The 20,422-nt window shown below is 40.0% G+C and overlaps 1 protein-coding gene across 2 annotated transcripts in view; it reads right to left on the bottom strand.

The window, feature by feature from the left end:
• DENND1B (DENN domain containing 1B) overlaps window positions 1-20,422 on the bottom strand; it is a 184,398-nt gene that overhangs the window by 20,579 nt on the left and 143,397 nt on the right. For both annotated transcript variants that reach the window (XM_081194375.1, XM_081194374.1), the window contains exons 15-19: window positions 15,488-15,578; window positions 13,813-13,853; window positions 13,266-13,334; window positions 8,217-8,273; window positions 7,156-7,266 (exon numbers count right to left, since the gene is read on the bottom strand). In XM_081194375.1, coding sequence (XP_081050501.1) covers window positions 7,156-7,266; window positions 8,217-8,273; window positions 13,266-13,334; window positions 13,813-13,853; window positions 15,488-15,578 — 369 coding nt within the window. The remainder of the gene's footprint in view (window positions 1-7,155; window positions 7,267-8,216; window positions 8,274-13,265; window positions 13,335-13,812; window positions 13,854-15,487; window positions 15,579-20,422) is intronic.

Below are 20,422 nucleotides of genomic sequence, written 5' to 3'. Positions count from 1 at the left end.
CATGCCAAGGTTTTAATAAGGCTTTACAATAAAAAGCTTCAGTCCTCTACTTTCACTAGATTTTGTTGTGGTGGTTTTTCCCTTGCTTAGGGCAATCCATCTGTTAATTTTGACTTGCAGTGCAGTTAAGCGCTCTCTTCTTCCACCCCCCTCTGCACACCCACAACCAAACAGCCCAGAATAGCTATGAGGAGGCTGACACACACGCCTTACAGAAATAGAACAATTCTTTTCGGAACATCTTAGGCAAAGATCAATTGTCCATTTCTCATTTGTGTTTCGTTTCGGGGTCTCCCCCTCCACCACTTGCAGGATTAATACACAAATAGGTGCAGGCCCTACTAACGATAAAATAGTTTGTGGTGAAAATTATTTACTTCTCCGTCTCGTTTCCTTTTGGTGCATTTTAATTCACTGATTTCCTAAAGTGCCTTCCCGATTGGACAACGCGAAAAAGAAGAAGTCTATGCTGGCTGTGATAGAGATTAGTAAATATTCATTGTTAACAACTGATCTGCACTGTGACCAATGCGGTTATTCTCAATGGGCAAACTGGCCTTGTTTTCAATAAAAGCAGAGAAGTAGCCTTTCCCTTGAGCCCTGTTAGACTGACGCGGCAGTTGGAACTGTCATCTTCACACAAAAGCAAAGGGGCTGGATTTTACAAACGCAAAGCCTAATTGGGAGATCTTCATGGCTGTACCCCTGACATTTATTTAAACCTCATCAAAAAAACAGGAAATAACTGAACTAATTAGTGGACTGGCATACAAACTACTATTTGTTGGGGTAGAAAAGCATATTCATATTCTGCTCTAGAAAATGACAGTGCTACTAATGATGATGTCAGAAACAATGGCATTAACATGATCTTCAAGAAGGAAGATGACTTTGGTTTTATATACTGTTTCATAATGCCAATTCGTCAAACTCCTCGGCCCCAAATAATTTCCGCCTTTTAAATAAATTTGCAAATGACGAGTTTAATATTTATCTCTCAGGAGAAAGCAATAGAAAACACCTTAAAACTCCCTCCCAGAGCTAGGATTGAACAGAAAATATTATATATCTTTGGGCTCATTTTTATTTAGAAGACCACATTATATTTCCCAAGGTAGCACAGGATAAGCAATCTGTAGATGTAAAATTTGCACTGGCACTCTTTTAAAGGTTGCTGAACAGAAACCAAAATTAGGGTAAGTGTAGCAAAGACCACATTCATTTGAAATTAAATACAGTATATAAAAATCGTAATTCAGACACACATAGGTACTAATTAAAGACTGCTAAGCTTTATCTTACAGTACAAAACAGATTTTAAAAAACCTGGCCTAGACAAAAATGTTTGGGATCTAATAGTAAAAATCATTCGTTTAACAATTTAATTCTAGAATCCTTAGCCCATCATTAAATGTTGGGTGTCTTGATTACCTAGTTTATGCATAGAACATAGAGAATATACTGTTCTCAAAACTTGTACAAAATATGTAAAATAGATAATAAATTGTGTTCTGCCAGCATGCAGCTCTCAGTAATGATGCAACAAATTTATGATTTATTAAGATTAGCTCCATTACTGAACAATTAATGTGGAACAGCAGATAGAATAAACTGGGCAATATATCAGTAGATTTCTAATTTTCATGAATGTACCAAATGGATAAAAATAGATCAGTGTAAAAATTCAAATTAAAACTACAAATTGCCAATGTCTTTTACATTTAAAAGATACCTATATATTGAAAACAAAGATAAAACAGATCTTGCTATATCAGTTTACAGAACATACTGAACTTGTGGTAGAAGATGACACACTAGCTGTCATAATGCTTAAACGTGTTAACTATACATTTGCAGTTCAGATTTTTTCACATGTACTATTTGCTTTCTCAGTTGTCAATATATTAAATATTTACAGAAGTGGGTTGCTAAAAAAATTGATGCACTGGGTGTCTATATGGAACATACACTGAGAAGCTACAGATATAGTCGTTTACCACCATGTACCAAAAATGAATCTCTTTAAAACTGAATATAGCCTTCTTGCCTAATTAAAACACAAATATGCATAAATTACTTCTAATAATTTGTAGACTAAGGGATTCAACAGTAAGTCTAAAATTGCTACTCACACAATTGAATCTCTTCCTACACCCTTTTGCTGCTCTACACACACACACACACACACACACGAAAGATCAAGATTTGGGCACCGATTCTTAAGCACAACTCTTGTTCCTATGCTCTGCTGCCATAGACATTGTTATGTTGGCATGGGGAAAATGATTTATGCAGCAAAGAGGGTTGGGAAATATATGGAGACACACCAAAGATGAATTATCTATCTTGCTTTCTCTCTGTCATACACACACCAAACTCCAACATAATTGCACAATACAGTATCAGCTAAATTCTTTAACCTGTCTTAGATTATGTAGCAAGCAAGCATGGCAGATGTGAAAATCTGTGCCCATTGCCTTGCACAGTCTGTGCCACAGCAGTCATGAACAAAACCAGGTTACCCTTTTATATAAAGAGATTTTCAAGGTGTGTAGAAATACAAAGCTTATTTAATGTTTATCTGCACATGGTGGGAAAGCAAGAAGCATTATGCTAACATTAATTCATGCCGACTAATTCATCATCATCATTATTACTAATTGCTAATCATCATTATCATCTGCCACCATTTACAGTTTAGCCAAGCAAAGTGAACTACAAATCTTAGCTTACAAAACAACCGAGAAGCAATCTCCTTCCACTTTGGAATCGAGGCTCAAAGTCCACCCAGGGAGCTCACAGTCCTTGAGTTGTAAGGACTTCCCAGGTCAACAAAAATACTCTGACTACTGTTGCATATGGAGTCTCTAAATACGTATAAACGTGAACCATTTTCAGAGGGGTAGCTGTGCTTGTTGTTTCAGCCGCAACAGAGTCAGCACCCTAAAAGTTTAACGAACATTTTGTGGCATGTTCAACGTCAAAGCTCATGGCACGATGCATAGGTCTGGATATATAGCTTTATTTGCAGCGTTTACCGTCAAGAGCAGAGATTGACTTTTCATCATCATAACTCTGGGAACCAATGTGCACCCAAAGCATTAGTAAAGAGGAAGTTATTTAAAATATTTGAATGTAAAAAAGGGGGGAAAGTGTCCTGAACACATTTCATTTTGTGAGTGATATTCTTTGACTACAAGCATACTTTCCGATATTCTTATAACATGGAAGTTAAAATCTGAAAACGTTTGTATGTATTTTGCTCAAAAAACTAACAATCTTCCTAGTTTTCTGGCACTAGTAACCAAAGTAATGAAGTGTATGCCTAAAATTTGGAGACTTGGGGTTATAACTCCCGCTCTCAAAGAGCCCAGGTACCTTTTTCACACCTAAAAATACAAGCAACACGAAGACCAGTATACAGTGGTACCTCGCAAGACGAATGCCTCGCAAGACAAAAAACTCGCTAGACGAAAGGTTTTTTCGTCCGCGATTTGCCTCGCAAGACGAATTTCCCTATGGGCTTGCTTCGCAAGACGAAAACGTCTTGCGACTTTGTTAAGCCGTTTAAACCGTGCTTCGCAAGACGGAAAATTCGCTAGACGGCAAAAATTGCGGAACGAATTAATTTCGTCTTGCGGGGCACCACTGTACTAGATAGCACTGCAATTCTTATTGCATGGTACCTTTTTCACACCTAGCTCTCGCTGAGGTATGTAAACCTGTGTCTGGACTGTGCCACTTCAGATGACAGGTGGGGGCTCACACAATAGTATGCTCCATTCAAGGGTTCTTGCCTGAGATGCTATTTTTCTCTGTGCAAGAAATATGTTTACATAGAATACTCAGTCAGATGAGCTCCAATCTGCAGCCGGAAGGGGAACATCTGTGAGAAGTTGGGTTTAGTCTTCATACATAAAGTAAAGGTAAAGGGACCCCTGACCATTAGGTCCAGTCGTGACCGACTCTGGGGTTGTGGCGCTCATTTCGCTTTATTGGCCGAGGGAGCTGGCATACAGCTTCCAGGTCATGTGGCCAGCATGACTAAGCCGCTTCTGGCGAACCAGAGCAGCGCACAGAAACGCCGTTTACCTTCCCACCAGAGTGGTACCTATTCATCTACTTGCACTTGGTGTGCTTTCGAACTGCTAGGTTGGCAGGAGCAGGGACTGAGCAACGGGAGCTCACCCCGTCGCGGGGATTCGAACCGCCGACCTTCTGATCGGCAAGTCCTAGGCTCTGTGGTTTAACCCACAGCGCCACCCGCTGCCTCAATAGGTGGATGGGTATGGGTATATTTGAACACACTGTGTAGGGGACTGGGGAACATGCTAGACAACACATACACCCTAACCCACCCACCCTAACCCAAACAGACAGGCAATACGTCTATTGGAGACAGAACTCTGGATTGAGGTTGCACCTTTTTCCTTAGATGCAAAGCACCTAGTTCACATGTGTACATGCAGAGCTGCAACATACAAAAATTTAGTCATAATCTTCCAGCCCAATCCTTCCCGAGACGGCAAAAGGAGGAGAGCCATGTATCTGGGGAAAGGGTGGAGAACAAATGCAAGTAACAACTGTAACAACAAATATACACACGCAAATATACACACTCTTCCAGGATGGAGGTCCAAATGCCGTACCTTTGCTGCACCTCATCTAACCACAGTCCTGCGTGTATATTTCACTGAGAACATCAGGTACTTGGTGAATGTCAACATATACTTAAGAACGAGGGCAATCCCACAGGAATTTTGTGAACTGCTTAACTGATATACAAGTGCACGTCAGCAGTCACCTAAATGGAATTGTCAGTATTTGCTATGTGCACGTCCAAACAGTGCAAAATATCTATTTCTCAGCATCAGGGAAATTTAAAGAAATGATTTATCTCATTTTATACACAGTGGTACCTCGCTAGACGAATGCCTCGCAAGACGAAAAACTCGCAAGACGAAAGAGTTTTTCATTTTTTGAGTTGCTTCGCAAGACAAATTTCCCTATGGGCTTGCTTCGCAAGACGAAAACGTCTTGCAAGTTTGTTTCCTTTTTCTTAAAACCGCATTCCTATGGGAAACCGTGCTTCGCAAGACGAAAAATTCGCAAGATGAAAAAACTCACAGAACGAATTAATTTCGTCTTGCGAGGCACCACTGTACATTTAAATAATATTCCGTATAATTTTCTTCCCAGTTTTTTGAGATTCTGTCAAGACTGCCTACTTGCATAGATCTTATGTAATGTTACAATGGATTTCTGAATTTTGGCGAGTACCAACACTGGCATCTGAATGCTGGCAATCGCAGTTAGATAAAGCACTGCTTAAATAGATCCTGGAGTTCAAGTGTTCTGGCTTGGCACTATTCCACCCATTAGAATGGGCAAGCAATGTTAAAAGGTGACACACAGAGGACCTGCGAGCATACATTACTGATTGCAACTAGACATGACAAAAGAGGGACACACTGTCCCTATCTTGATTTGAAGGGAGTCATTCTTTTCAGAGTGCAAAGAGACCTTTCTCATGCCAAATGTTTATCGGCAAGGCATCCACCATCTCCAGTTTTCTCTTCAGCAGTTACCCTCCCCAAGGAACTCCCTTGCAAGCTTGGTCCCATTTCCTTTTCCCTAAACCTACCTTCCAACAGTGTTGATTGGAGGGTGCAAGGAAGGGGACTGTTCCTCTAGGACTTCATTTGGCCCGAAACCCATAGTAACAGGAAGTTGTCAATGCAACGGGGAATTTTGGAATTGCAGTTTGCTAGTATTTCAGGGTCGCTACAAAAGCAGTAGCTCGAAATAAGCCCGATCTTATTTATGAGCTGAGCCAAAATTTAAGGAGGTTTTGCCTCGTATCATAAATAATAATAATAATAATTTATTATTTATACCCCGCCCATCTGGCTGAGTTTCCCCAGCCACTCTGGGCGGCTCCCAATCAGTGTTAAAAACAGTACAGCGTTACATATTTAAAACTTCCCTGAACAGGGCTGCCTTAAGATGTCTTCTGAATGTCAGGTAATTATTTATCTCTTTGACATCTGATGGGAGGGCGTTCCACAGGGCGGGCGCCACTACCGAGAAGGCCCTCTGTCTGGTTCCCTGTAGCCTCACTTCTCGCAATGAGGGAACCGCCAGAAGGCCCTCGGCGCTGGATCTCAGTGTCCGGGCTGAACGATGGGGGTGGAGACGCTCCTTCAGGTATACAGGACCGAGGCCGTTTAGGGCTTTAAAGGTCAGCACCAACACTTTGAATCGTGCTCGGAAACGCTTGAAAAAGCTTGTTGTTTCCAAACAGCTCTCCCACTTCCAAAACTAGGCAACATAACCAATCATAACAATTAATGGCCCTCTTTTAAAAGCTATCTAACTTCTAGACCAAGTCAAATTGATAATTTGACACTATGTAAGATAGGAAAAATTACAGAATCAGTAGAGTATCTACAAATATATCAATTATTAATATATTTTTGTTTATCTTTTCTGATTAATGCTTGTACAAAGTATGAAAATGAGAGCAAGAAAATGCTTTACTAGATAGTAAGTCCAGGCAGCACGAATCTAAAATGTATATGTGCCTTACAATTCTTGAATCTTTGACTATGGTACCTTGTTTCATTAATAATTCTGTACAAATACTTTTAATGTGGCAGCTAATGCTCAACATTGGCATGAACATAAATGATATTTACTTAAGCTTCTCAGTGTTTTGGTTTGACATATTTTTGAAATAACAAAATCACAGGCATGCATGGAGATGAGTTGGAGTAGATGTTTGAAACCACACTCATCCAAATTTTTGTGCCCCTTTAAAGCGAATTTCAACACACACAAGTAGCATTCTTTTCTATTTCAACAAAAGCATGCAAACTTACATGCTTTATACAGAGCCAGACCACAGTTCCGTGGTAGTCCAAATGCTCTCAATTCCAAATACTTTCAGTTCCACAAGTATCTCCAATTTGAAGGGGGGAGGGACTGGAAAACCTCTACTAGCCAGAGAGCAGACATCATTGAAGGAGATGGAGAAGTGGTCTGACTCAGTATAAGGCAAATTTATACATTTTTATGCTACCCTTCAGACAAAGAGAATAAATCATATTTCTTCAATATCTTTCAAGAGGATTTTTCTTCTTGAAATTACCTTACCTGCCCAAGTCTTCTTTTCTCTGCGCTAAGTCTTTGTGGATTATGCAATGTGTAGACTGGAGTATATTGCACAAAACCTGAGCTACAAATTCCATACTCATCTTCTGTTTCCTACAGAATAAAATTAAGATTGAAAAATCTTTATGCATTTACTATATGTGCAACATTTAAAGCGTCAAACAGAATTTCAGACAGTTTTACTCTGTATTCCAAAGGACACAGTTAATCACTAAAACCATTTATTTATTACAGAGACTAACAAACAGAGATATTTCTTTAAGAGTTTAATATCTCTGTTTTGTTAGTCACTGCATACACACACATATATGGTACTAAATCACTTTTGCTAAAACAGATGGGGGGAAAGATGTCATAAAAACTGTCACCAAAATTAACTTAAACTTCATAGCAAGATGTTTAAGCTGCCAAATAACTTTTAAATAGAGTGAAGCTTTCATGAAGAACAATTAACAACCAATTCATGTAATCAGCCTTCACGCTTGAAGGAGAAGAGAAATAATATTAAAAGTACTCGCTATACAATTAAATATTGCAGGCAAACAAATAAAAATTTAAAACGAACAAACAATGCCTTGACGACATGCCTCCAAGACATTTATATTGCTGCTCTTGAAAGTTAAGGGATTTCAGCATGCTAAAATACTGCCACCATTTACAGATCTCATGAAAGTTAGACAACTACACCTTCTGAATTACATTTCTCTGGTAAAACTGGCTTGCCTTAAATTCTCAGCTTGAAGCAAAGGCTTCAATTGTGATATCAAAGCAATCAGCTTTATGAAAACATACATCCTGTTAACGTATCTTTGAAGACCTCTGTTTTTCCATGATAAATATGCAAACAATAAAGAGATTATTCGAGTGGATGCATAGAATGACAGATAGTTGCCAGAGGGCTTGTTATAAAAAATGTATTGTTGAACAAAGGGCTAAGCATATTTCAAAAGTCATTAAAAACACAAATCTTGTGGGATTTGTAAGGTATGTGCTTCAAACTGAAGCAAGAAACAAGGTAAGAAAGTACAAATTCTGTTACATACCTTGTGTTTTAACTTACTTCTCACCTCCTTTATCCCCTGTTTTGCATGATTTTTTGCCTAGGAAAAAAAAGAAAAAAGAACTAAATGGCTTTGCAAAACAATGGTTTGAAGAGTGCTGCATATGAGGTGAAATTTAATTAAAAATTAAATCTCTCACATTATGTGGTATAATGAAAGGAAATTACTTCCTTGCTAATTTCACACATGATTGTTAATAAGGTTTGAGTGCATTAAAAATTGTATCTCAGCATATGTATATCTGGGTTACCAAAAAGAAAAAACAACTGCCACTAATTAAATAATATTTCTTTAATAGTTTTTTGTGCATAATGGTATATTTGGAGAAAGACTTAGTTCAACCACTTGTTGAATAGTGAAAAAGTTATGGCAATGGAGTTCCAGTTGTGTCGTTTTATGCAGCGATGTTGCTAACTGTGGCATCTTTGAGTTGACACCATTATTAGGTTTACATTTTGTTGCACCAAAAGTATCAGTCAAGTTTCATTCCACTATGTGATATCAGCTTGCATAAAAATGAATCTTAGAACTTCCCTTAATTCAGAGATGCAATAACCTCACACAGCTTAATCAACTATGAACCCCAAAATTTGTGATCACCTCCAAACTGGTGCCAAACTTTTGCGGTTGTTTTGCAGCATTTTCAGGTGAAACCTCCGTGTTTTGCAGCGCCCCATGAACTGAGTAAATACATCAAACCGGGATTCATAATTATCACTAGAAAAATCCAGCGTTGTCTGAATTGCTTCAAACCACACACACCCATTGCATAAAAGGTAGTGGATGTTTTCTTAAAGAAAAGGTTAAGTTTTAAGAGAGCAAGGGGAGCTCCAACTGCCAGTGTGGTGTAGTGGTTAAGAGCGGTGGATTTGTAATCTGGTGAACCGGGTTAGCTTCCCCGCTCCTCCACCTGCAGCTGCTGGGTGACCTTGGGCTAGTCACACTTCTCTGAAGTCTCTCAGCCTCACTCACCTCACAGAGTGTTTGTTGTGGGGGAGGAAGGGAAAGGAGAATGTTAGCCGCTCTGAGACTCCTTCGGGTAGTGATAAAGCGGGATATCAAATCCAAACTCTTCTTCTTCTTCACCCATTTGGATGCAGCTTAGCTATTGGAATTCCTAAAGCAGAATTCCTACAATGATTAGCGGCTTTCCACACACATATAGCTGTCGGGCAAAACAGAAGTCAACCGGGGGCAACTAACTCTAAATTATGATGGGGACTGTCGCTCACAATTTCAAGGACCTGGGGAGAAAAATGGGCCTCGCAATAAACACAACAAAACTGGTAACTGAGACTGAATTTAAATATATATGTGGATTCGGATGGTCCCTCTGCACTGCTCTGCTTGCAAGTGACAACACACTCAGATGTCTCCATATGCCTATTTGAAAGCATTGCAACACATAAAAGCAGTATCCATACTCTGATATACATTTGAGCAATCTTTTCAGACTGATCCAAACAAGTCTGAAAAGTTGAGTTTGGGTATAGGAAGGAGTAGCATCATGACACGGCACCTGGAGGTAGCAATGGGTCACCAACGCTTTGCTGCAACACAGCAGTGATGTCTGGGTTTCCCAGTGGCAATATATGGTGAGCTGCCATTTTAATTTCCCTCAATGCTACAGAGTGATGCTAGGTCAGGGCATTGTGGGAAATTCAGATGGTCACTGCCATAGCCACCATCAGCTGAGCCCCAAGGGGGCCACAACAACATAGGAGGGACCCAGCAGTGGGCACATTCAGCACTAACAGATGAAGAGATATAATTGGCAAAATAGAGGGAGGAAAATCTAGTGGAAAAAAGAGAAGGGTAATTTTCTGACAACCTGTTAATGAGCTGCGTGTAAATTATAAATGAGCACATGAATCCACAGTGCTTTTAATGTATTTACCTGGATTATTTTTCTTCATATGTTCGGTATGATTTTGAATTGATGTACAATTAAAAATTCTCTTTTAAAAAAGAGATTAAGGAACTGATTTATTTATTGATGACTGGAGCCTCAAAGGAAGGCTGTGATTTGGAATAATAGTTTTCAGGCAAGGAAGGCTCTCCTTTGCCTCTGTGTTTGGCATTTAACCTTGCTGTTCCTTCACATGCAGAGCGTTCCCAACGTGAAGATAATCCCCATGTAGAGGGAAGGGTTACTAAACTTGCAAGGTTGCTGTGAAGCCAAGTGTGTGTACTTGTGGCAAAATGTCAGATGCTGTGGCATGAATACTTGCAGCAAGCCAGCCAGCTATTTGGGGGAAGGGGCATATAACCCCAATATCTTAACAATCCACAAATTGATGAAGGAACTCTAGAAATATCATAACTAGACACTGGAAGGACCTTTCAGGAGTGAACATAGGCCACTGGTACCAAAATGTATGGGAAGTTGCCCTACTGGAAAGGATAAACAACCAACTTAAACTAGCACGAGGACAAGCAAAGGAGGATGCCGTCACCCCAGTGTGGCTCCCTGTAATCACATATACAGCACAACAAGACAATGGCCTATCCCTGCAATAGCATACAAATCAACATGGCTAAACTGACCCAACAACCCTGGCCCCCATGTTGTCGTTGTTTAGTCATTTAGTCATGTCCGACTCTTCGTGACCCCATGGACCAGAGCACGCCAGGCACTCCTGTCTTCCACTGCCTCCCGCAGTTTGGTCAAACACATGCTTGGTAGCTTCGAGAACACTGTCCAACCACCTCGTCCTCTGTCATCCCCTTCTCCTTGCGCCCTCCATCTTTCCCAACATCAGGGTCTTTTCCAGGGAGTCTTCTCTTCTCATGAGGTGGCCAAAGTATTGGAGCCTCAGCTTCAGGATCTGTCCTTCCAGTGAGCACTCAGGGCTGATTTCCTTCAGAATGGATAGGTTTGATCTTCTTGCAGTCCATGGGACTCTCAAGAGTCTCCTCCAGCACCGTAATTCAAAAGCATCAATTCTTCGGCGATCAGCCTTCTTTATGGTCCAGCTCTCACTTCCATACATCACTACTGGGAAAACCATAGCTTTAACTATACGGACCTTTGTTGTCAAGGTGATGTCTCTGCTTTTTAAGATGCTGTCTAGGTTTATCATCACTTTTCTCCCAAGAAGCAGGCGTCTTTTAATTTCATGGCTGCTGTCACCATCTGCAGTGATCATGGAACCCAAGAAAGTAAAATCTCTCACTGCCTCCATTTCTTCCCCTTCTATTTGCCAGGAAGTGATGGGACCAGTGGCCATGATCTTCGTTTTTTTGATGTTGAGCTTCAGACCATATTTTGCGCTCTCCTCTTTCACCCTCATTAAAAGACTCTTTAATTCCTCCTCACTTTCTGCCGTCAAGGTTGTGTCATCTGCCCCCCATACACACACATAAAAAAAACAAAAACCATACTGCAACCAACTGAACGCAACCAACCAAGCACAGGACCCTCCAATCTCTTGCAATGCCAATTAAAAGATAGATAGATTAGATAGATAGATGATAGATAGATGATAGATAGATAGATAGATAGATAGATAGATAGACAGAGATAGGACCTACCCACATGACGCTGGCACAAAGAACTGCATAAACACTATGCAATAGATAGACTATCATAATCCCTATGGCCTTTCCCCCCAAGCGCACAATGTCTATGACAATAGTGTCTCATCACGAAAGTAAACAAACTGTGAAAAAGACTATGAATTGAAAGTGGAAACACTATATGTACTTGTTTGTTTGCTTGTTTTGTAACACAAGAACATCTTTAATAAAAACTAATTTTTAAAAAATTGATGGGGGAATTGACTTCCCTCTCAATCTTTATCTAGAAATGTGATGATGTGGAATTCGCTGCAGTGCTGAAGAAAAAAATATTAGTAAGAGACAGATAATGCTCATCCGAAAGTCACTGAGGGTGCAGTACTCAGATGGAGACGAAGGCCTATGTAGAGAAAGTTCACAGCCAGAAAGGTGGTGTTGGAGAAATCGAATTAGTATTATATGGAGAAAATCACTCACAAGGATGGAGGGAGAGGTTGGAAGTTTAGACCAAAACACTGGGTACAGGGAAGAAAGGGCTGAGTTTCCCTGCTGCGTTGCCAAGCTGCTTTACCAAGCTGAAATTGTGTTGTGTGTGAGTGAAATGAATTTCCCCTCTACAGTGGTACCTTGGTTCTCAAACGCCTTGGTACTCAAACGCCTTGGTTCCCAAACGCTGAAAACCCGAAAGTAAGTGTTCCGGTTTTTGAACATTTTTCAGAAGCTGAACATCCAATGTGGCTGTCAGCTGTTGTTTCCGGGGCGCCTGCACCAATCAGAAGCTGAGCCTTAGTTTTTGAACATTTCTGAAGTCAAACGGACTTCCGGAACAGATTAAGTTTGGCACTTTTGTTTCTGTTATTTATTTTGCACTTTTGTTTTTGAGGCTTTTTTGGTTAATTTGTTTTTGTGACTGACTGATTGGTCTCGTTAGATAGTAAAATTCATGTTAAATTGCTGTTTTAGGGGTTGTTTTTAAAAGTCTGGAACAGATTAATCCGTTTTACATTGCTTTCTATGGGAAAGCACACGCTGGTTTTGGGATACTTTGGTTTTGGAACGGACTTCCGGAATGGATTAAGTTTGAGAACCAAGGTACCAGTGTATACCTGGCAAAAATGGCCTTTAGTTTGGATAGTGAGCAGTGAGTATGATTTGCATGCGAACTCCAGCATACTAGGAAGCCTGGAAATTGGTGGAACTCTAAATTAGTCCTCTTCTCTGCTTGCAGCCTACTCTATTATTCCGTTCCCTTTCTAAGCAAGGAACTAGGTTGGGTCCTGCATCACGGTAAAAATGAGAAAATGTTATCTGCATCCTGGAGTTAAGCTTGGCAAGAAGAACAGGAGGACTGGGGGAGTTATGGTCCTGTTCTTGCCAACCCTAGTTCCTGGAAGCTGTAATAGCTGTTCTGGAAATAAATTCATTTTTTAATTTTTTTTTTTTGCAGTAATTTAGATTAGAATAGGACATGCAGTTTGCAGAAAAATGAAACAGAACAGGGCTAGAGCTTACATATTGGTATGCTGTTTTCATAGCTGGGCTGGCTCGGGTCATAGCTGTGTTGATCAGGGCTCCTCCTTTCTGAAATATACAATGCATAAATATTCTGAAATACACAAAACACACATTGATCACCTTCCCAGCATAATTAAAGGTTAAGGTTTTGCAAAGCAAAAATAAAATGCAATGGCCTCACCACTGCCATTGTCACTCCCCGATATCCCTCTCAGAAGATTTATACAGCTGCATTTTGTCAGCCTTTGTCTGCTACAGCCCAAGCATTATAATATGTCATCCCTATGGCTGACACATTTATCAATGCTTTTTAATGTAACCATATAGGGCACAATCTACCAGGAAGTTCTCCTTCATAAGCTCTGATTGTATAAACAGAAGATGTGTGAGAGAGGCTTGCACAGAAGTTCATTGTGCATATGCTTCCATATCTATTGTAAAAATTCCTAGACATCTTCCTGTAATTTGCTAAATGAGAATACTACATTATAGCAATAGATGGAAGCCATGGGCACATTTTAAATACATTGACACACTTCCTTACCTTAACTGTATACATCCACTGGTGATATGACCTTGAATTTCCTAAAACACAAATGAGAGAGAAACCAGAAAGGTAGGATTCCTTTAAAATTTTGTTTGTCCAAAAACACATAATATTCTTTACATATTTACATGCAGTCCCAACTTTCTATGGAATGTAAAAGACTGAAACCTCACTGAACATCAACATGAAGTATTCTGCTTTATTACAAAACAAAACAAAAAGATGTGTTGGTTTTCCTGAGAATGCCCATACCAAATATGAAGAAAACTGAATAAAATTGCAGGAATTTGTATTAGAATATTAGTTTCATACAGTGGAAATAAGGAGTAATATATTAGAGTATTAAATGACATTTTTCTTTTCCTTTGCTGTCTACAGTAGCTACTGCTTTGTAGGTGAGGAAAATTAGGCAAATGGGAGAACTACAAACAGATACACGTTTACTGGGCACTATTACTCTATTAAATTGCTCACAACGGTCAAGTTAAAATTTGACTGCTTGAAAGAGGAAGCTATCCTTTTACTTAGCAGCACAAGCAAGACTCGTGGGTTTGGTTTTTAGACAACATTAAGAGAGAACGGATTGTTGATTTTGAGACAATGTGAGAGGCAATGACAATTACTGCAATGGAAACTTCCAATCCAATAAACGGAGCTAAAAAGAAAGAGAATGTGAAGGGTTTCCCAAGCTACATATGGATTTTACAACAGTGCTTCAAAAGCCTCTTAAACTCAATAATAAACCTAACAGCTAGAGGCGGAGTGAAATTCTGTTTACTTTGCACTTTGGGGTAAAGCCAAAAAAACACCTCACCTCTTATAAACCACTTCTGCAAACTACACATGATGGTGGCAGAACCACGTCTTCCAAAATGCACGTTCCTGTCAAACAAACACCTGTATAGCAGGCGGGAGCAAATTCTAGTGAAGAAATGGGAAGGGACTCTCAATGATGAGAGTGCATGTCTGACAATGAAAAAAGGTGTCAGGCTCCAGCCCTGGTTTAAAGGATGAGGTAGCAGGTAGGGAGAAACAGCTCCGCCATTAGAGTCTGGAGAGCTGAAGTCAGGCAGAATAGACAATACTGGTATATAAGGCAGCTTCCTAGGTTTTCTGCATGGCAGGTGGTTGCGAAATCCAGGTTGTTTTTCCTTTCTGTACTCAGAGCTCAGGTGGGACAAAAACGGCTAGGATACATGGGTTGCATGAGGAAGAGCAATGGGAACCTCCTCTCCCCTCCAGTTTTGGAAGAAGTCATTTTGCTGTTTTGCATTTTGAGTAACACGGCATCCATTTGGTATATCGATTTATCTGTTTAGTGAAATAATGAGAACTCTACAGCTGGCTGGTGCCATCCAGCTGTTTCTGACTACACCTTCCATAACCTCAGTCGTGGCCACTGGGCACCATGTTGGTGAAGGCCAACAACATGTTGAAAACCAATTTTAAAAACCACCATTATTTCTTTCATAACCATCTATGCCCTTTTAAATGGGGGAGGGGGGTGTTATTGGTTTTGTTCGTTACTATGGTATGAATTTCTGTGTTTTTACATTGTAAACCGCCTTGTGGTTCTTGGATGAAGGGTGGTATAGAAATTTTAACAACAACAACGATAATTTCAACGCAACGAGAATGAAAAGACCCAAACAGTATGGACAAAAATCTATACCTCCACCAAAGCCACCCGAAGAGATTTCTTCTTCAAACACATCAGAAAACCCTTTTCCTGCGTTTAGCTTTGCAAGTCGACCTTCAATGAACTGCAAAAAGAAAAAAGTGGATGAAAGCAATTATGTCTTTGTTGAAGGTTCACGTTTCAAATCTTCTGTTTAATTCTTATTTGTTCACAGCACTACAGAAAGTGCCAGAGTTACAGAAGGAGCCCCATTATTGTCAGCTAATTCTCTGATGATGCTCCTGAGAGGATTCCACAGGCTGCCAATCTGCTAATGGGCCATATCTAAGGTGCTAGCAATTATATAAAAAAGTTCAAAGCAACCTGGACCCTAAATGTTTGAATTAGCATCTCCGCCCATATGAATCTACTCATGTGTTAAGATCGGCTGCTGAAATCGTCTTGGCTGTCCTGCATCCAAGGAGCACTGCCTGATCCCTGCTTGATCGCTGGCACCTTTGGGAGAGTCACTGCTAGTGTCCCTTCATGGCTTAGATGCATGGCATGCATCCATAAGAAGCCATGCATTCAGTATCAAGGGCCCGGTTTTGTGAAACTCCCTACCAGGTGAGGTCAGACAGGCCCCCTTCCTGCTGAACACCTGGTGCTTTGGTTCCAGGCAGCCTCTTAATTGAAATCTGATTTTATCACATCGGTCCTGAAAGACCTACATTGGCTCCAAGTACGTTTCCGAGGACAATTTGAAGTGTTGGTGCTGACCTTTAAAGCCCTAAAAGGACTCGGCCCTGTATACCTGAAGGAGCATCCCCACTTCAGACTGGAGACTGAGATCCAGCACCGAGGGCCTTCTGGCTGTTCCCACACTGCGAGAAGTGAATCCATAGGGAACCAGGCAGAGGGCCTTCTTGGTAGTGGCACCCACCCTGTGGAACACCCTACCATCAGATGTCAAGGAGATATAACCTTTAGAAGACATCTGAAGGCTTTATAGGGAAGCTTTTTAAGGTTTAATGTTTTAATATGTTTTTATATATGTTGGAAGCCGCCCAGAGTGGCTGGGGCAATCCAGTCAGATGGGTGGGGTACAAATAATAAAATTGTTGTTGTTGTTTTAACTCGTTTTTAGTTTTATTGTACTGGTTTTCTTGTACACAGCCTAGAGATAACTTTGATTAAGCAGCAAACAAATTGTTGACATCAATGAAATAATGATGAATCTGCTTTGCAACAACCAGAGAAAGAACTTACTCTGTTGTGGCACCCAATTATGGAACACCTTCCCACTTGTTGCATGGTTGGTGCCAGTGCTGATGTTTGATGAATGTAGTTGAGAAACCAAACAAATTGAGTGTGGCTTAACATGTTAACAAAGTAGCAGCAGGAGGAGGACATGGAGATATTGAGTGACATTATTATTATTATTATTATTATTATTATTATTATTATTATTATTCATCATCATCATCATCATCATCATCATCATTAGTATACTGCCCTTCATCTGAAGATCTCAGGGCAGTTCTTAAAGGAACAAATGCAAAATAATAATATAAAATACATAATAAAACAAAAACAAACGAGTAACGCCCCCTCTCAGAAGACTTGGACTCTCATCTCCCTGTGAAGAAATGTGAGAGTTCCACACACACATCTGGAATTTACAGATGTGGGAGACATTTCCATGTGTTACACAAGAGAGCAGTGAGAGTAATATGCACATATTCTACAGGGCCTAATTTGCAAATTTTGATTCTTTCCCAGGGTACCACCATATTCATTAAATAATGCTATGAATTGTACCGTATTGTACCTGAGCATTTATATTTCATATTGTTTCATGAAGCAAAACTCATGATTTACTCAAATGAGGAACAGAACTATGCTCCAGTCAGTTTTACAGGATGACTCAAGGAAGAGTCCGTTCATTTCCTTAGTATTATTACAGGCCCAAGCCAAAGAGCTGAACCTTCCATAGCAATTTCTCTTCATTAATTTCTTCATATTCAGTTGTATATATACCCAGACATGGTCCAAATTTAATTATAGCCACAAAGACTTTGTGACTTACCTTTGTAAAGTTTATTATTTAGGTACATACATTGGCTCATTTTACACCATAGTTTGAAGGACTGGGAACATGCCAGAGGTTTATACCGTCCTTACCGTCCTTTCCCTCACATGTATTCTCCCTTCTCTTTCCTGGTTTGCTTAACTATCTTTTTCCCCAATGCTAAAATCAGGCAAACTATGGTTAATGCTAACCATGCTAACCCACTTGTTTCAAATCACGCTTTGGAGACAGTTGCCATTTAAGCCCATTTGGACCTCATGGTTCTATCTGATTAGAACAAACTAGGAAACAGAATAAGAAATCAGCATGTGAGACTAAGACATGCCCGTAATTCACCAAACCATGGAAAATGCTAATCTGAGCCATAGAGAAATTTAGAGTCTGCCTATACACAGACGCATGGTGTGAAGTAACACCAGATTAAGAACACAAGATCAAGAATTGTTCGCAATGGTAAACAGCTTAATAAAAGAAACTACAATGTTTTGTTAAAAGCTTTAATTTGCCTTAAAGGATTAATAAAAGCAAAGAGTCTTCCCCCACTCTTCAAAAGCACTGACATTTTTAGAATGCTTTCAAGCAGTAATCTATTTTGGTCAGGGTTAGGTGGTAGCCCAAGTATGAGATAAACGGAGAAAGCATTTGACTGATTGCGCATTTTTCAACATGAATTACTACCGAATTGCTGTTAACCGAAACAGTACACAGGAGCCAATAGAAATTAATTATTTGGCTGACTGTCATACACTATCACAGATTATCCAAACAGACCCGTCAGTGACAATCTGATGCTTGTCAATGAATAGACTGATGACATGAAACAAACTGTTCCACGAGTACATTTTTTAAAAAAGAAGAAGATAAACGCAGACACAGCAGTAGCAAAGTACACACTATCACTGGTGATTATTTCCTCTTCTCCTCAGCTAACTTTTTTTACCCACCCCACTTAAACTGGCTTTTTCCCAAATGGGTTTGGTTCATGGTCAGACCACAGTATGGGACCGCTGGATTGTTTCACAGCAAGAATGAGATAAAGGACCTTTAGCTACCAGGGTGCAGAAAACATCCCTTGAACCACAAGACATTATCTATTCAGGGAAAAGCTAAGAATTCATCCCTCGCTATAAAACCAACACATGATTTATGGATAGTCTAATCATTAGGTAAAGTTACACAGACACAAACTGAGCTGCTAAGCTTTAGGATTTGGGGGGGGGGTGGCAGTGGGGAGCTGAAACCTTGCATAGGAGACCATTTTAATACAAATGGGAATTGCACTGAAATGAACAGTGGTTCCACAGAGCAGTGTTAGGTGGACTGGATTTTATTTCACCTACAAAATTAACAGTATACTATAAAACAGTGATGGACAACTAGTGATCGAGCTGGATGCGGCTCCCAAAGCAATTTTGGGTGATACCCAATGTTAGTCATGCTCTGTCCATTTATTTCAATGGGTTGCTTTGAGTACGACTAGCACTGGATCTCACCCTTCATTTAGTCCCTAGTAGCCCTGGTTTAGGAACAAAAGTCTCACACTGTTATGATTTAATGTTGTGCACACACAATCCTAAAGACTGGTGCAACTGGGAACTATGCTCCATTAGCCATGACATTTTTCTGCTAGGTAGGTATCAACTTTATTATGGAGCTGACCACCTCTGGCCCTGAAGAATGTAGTGGCCTCTAAGATTAAATAAGTGGTCATTGAACCAAGAGCTCATTTGCACAAAAATTTCAGAAGGGCTGGAAATGCTGAATGCACTTCTGAATGCTCCAGTAAGTACATGCAAAGAAGTGCAAAAAATAATGTTCTGTTTCTTACAGTATTTACCATCATGGAAAGAGATCTCCCAGTTATCTATTTGCCAAATTACATGCAAGCCTGACTTCCCGATTCCAAATTACATCAAGATGCTGTCCTTTTTCTCCCCCTAAGGGACCTTTTTTGTGCTAAGATTTAGGATTATGAAGACAAGCTTTGATCTTTCCTTCTTGACCTTTGATTCTTACTTATGATTCCTTTCGTAACAGCTAGCTGCCATCAGCTGTAGCAGCCACGGTTTTCCAAAGCAGCTGTAAGCAACAGTGCAGGAGTTAACACCAAATATGAGATATACTCAAGGCTGGAGCAATTGTGGGTTCATTCGTTCAAGTGTGCTGGTGCCAGCAGTCCCATACCAATCATCGTCAGATTGAAATCATCCCATCTGTGGCCTCTTATTTGCACAACCAAATAATATTGGTGCAATAAGCATCGCAAATGTTGCTTAGTAATGTGTATGTGGAAATCTTGAGCATTAGCAGTGATATACCATCATCGTTGTTATAACATAGCTTTGCTCTGTAGCCACATAAGATACCCTTCTCGTTCTCTCCCAGTTGCATATCTTCCCTGTTGATTTCCATTTCTAAGTAGGTGGGTTTTGAAGAGGATTAGAAGGCAGTGAATGGGAAGCACACCAGTAGTTGCCCCTTTGCAGAGCCACCAATCTAGTCCAAAGTCTTCTATGACCTATTTGTTTTATTGGTGCTATATAACACTGTGTATTCACAGCCCTTATAATCTAGCCTATAAATTTATTATGATTCAACTTTCCCCAAACAGCCAGAGTTAACACATGGATGTGTCTCCTGAAACTACCGTAATAAAACTGCTTTCTCCTATCTACATATTATTCCACTATAGGCCTTCGGACTGTTTAAAAGATTTATTTCCTGTTGCAAAGGAAGAATGCTTTGCATTGGATAGAGCAAAGTTTTAAATTGAGCCTTCTTATAACTCAAATAACCTTGAAAGAACTTTTGGATAAGAGGCAGCTGGATGAAGGATAAGGAGGAAGGATGATATCCAAAATAAACTGAAGAAGAGGCAATACATTGGCTATAAAAAT

The sequence above is a fragment of the Podarcis bocagei genome (genome assembly GCF_964188305.1).
Source record: "Podarcis bocagei genome assembly, chromosome: 5".
In the NCBI taxonomy this organism is placed as follows: domain Eukaryota; kingdom Metazoa; phylum Chordata; class Lepidosauria; order Squamata; family Lacertidae; genus Podarcis; species Podarcis bocagei.
Note: the sequence above shows the minus strand (reverse complement) of the source record. Positions and strands in the feature narration are given on the sequence as shown.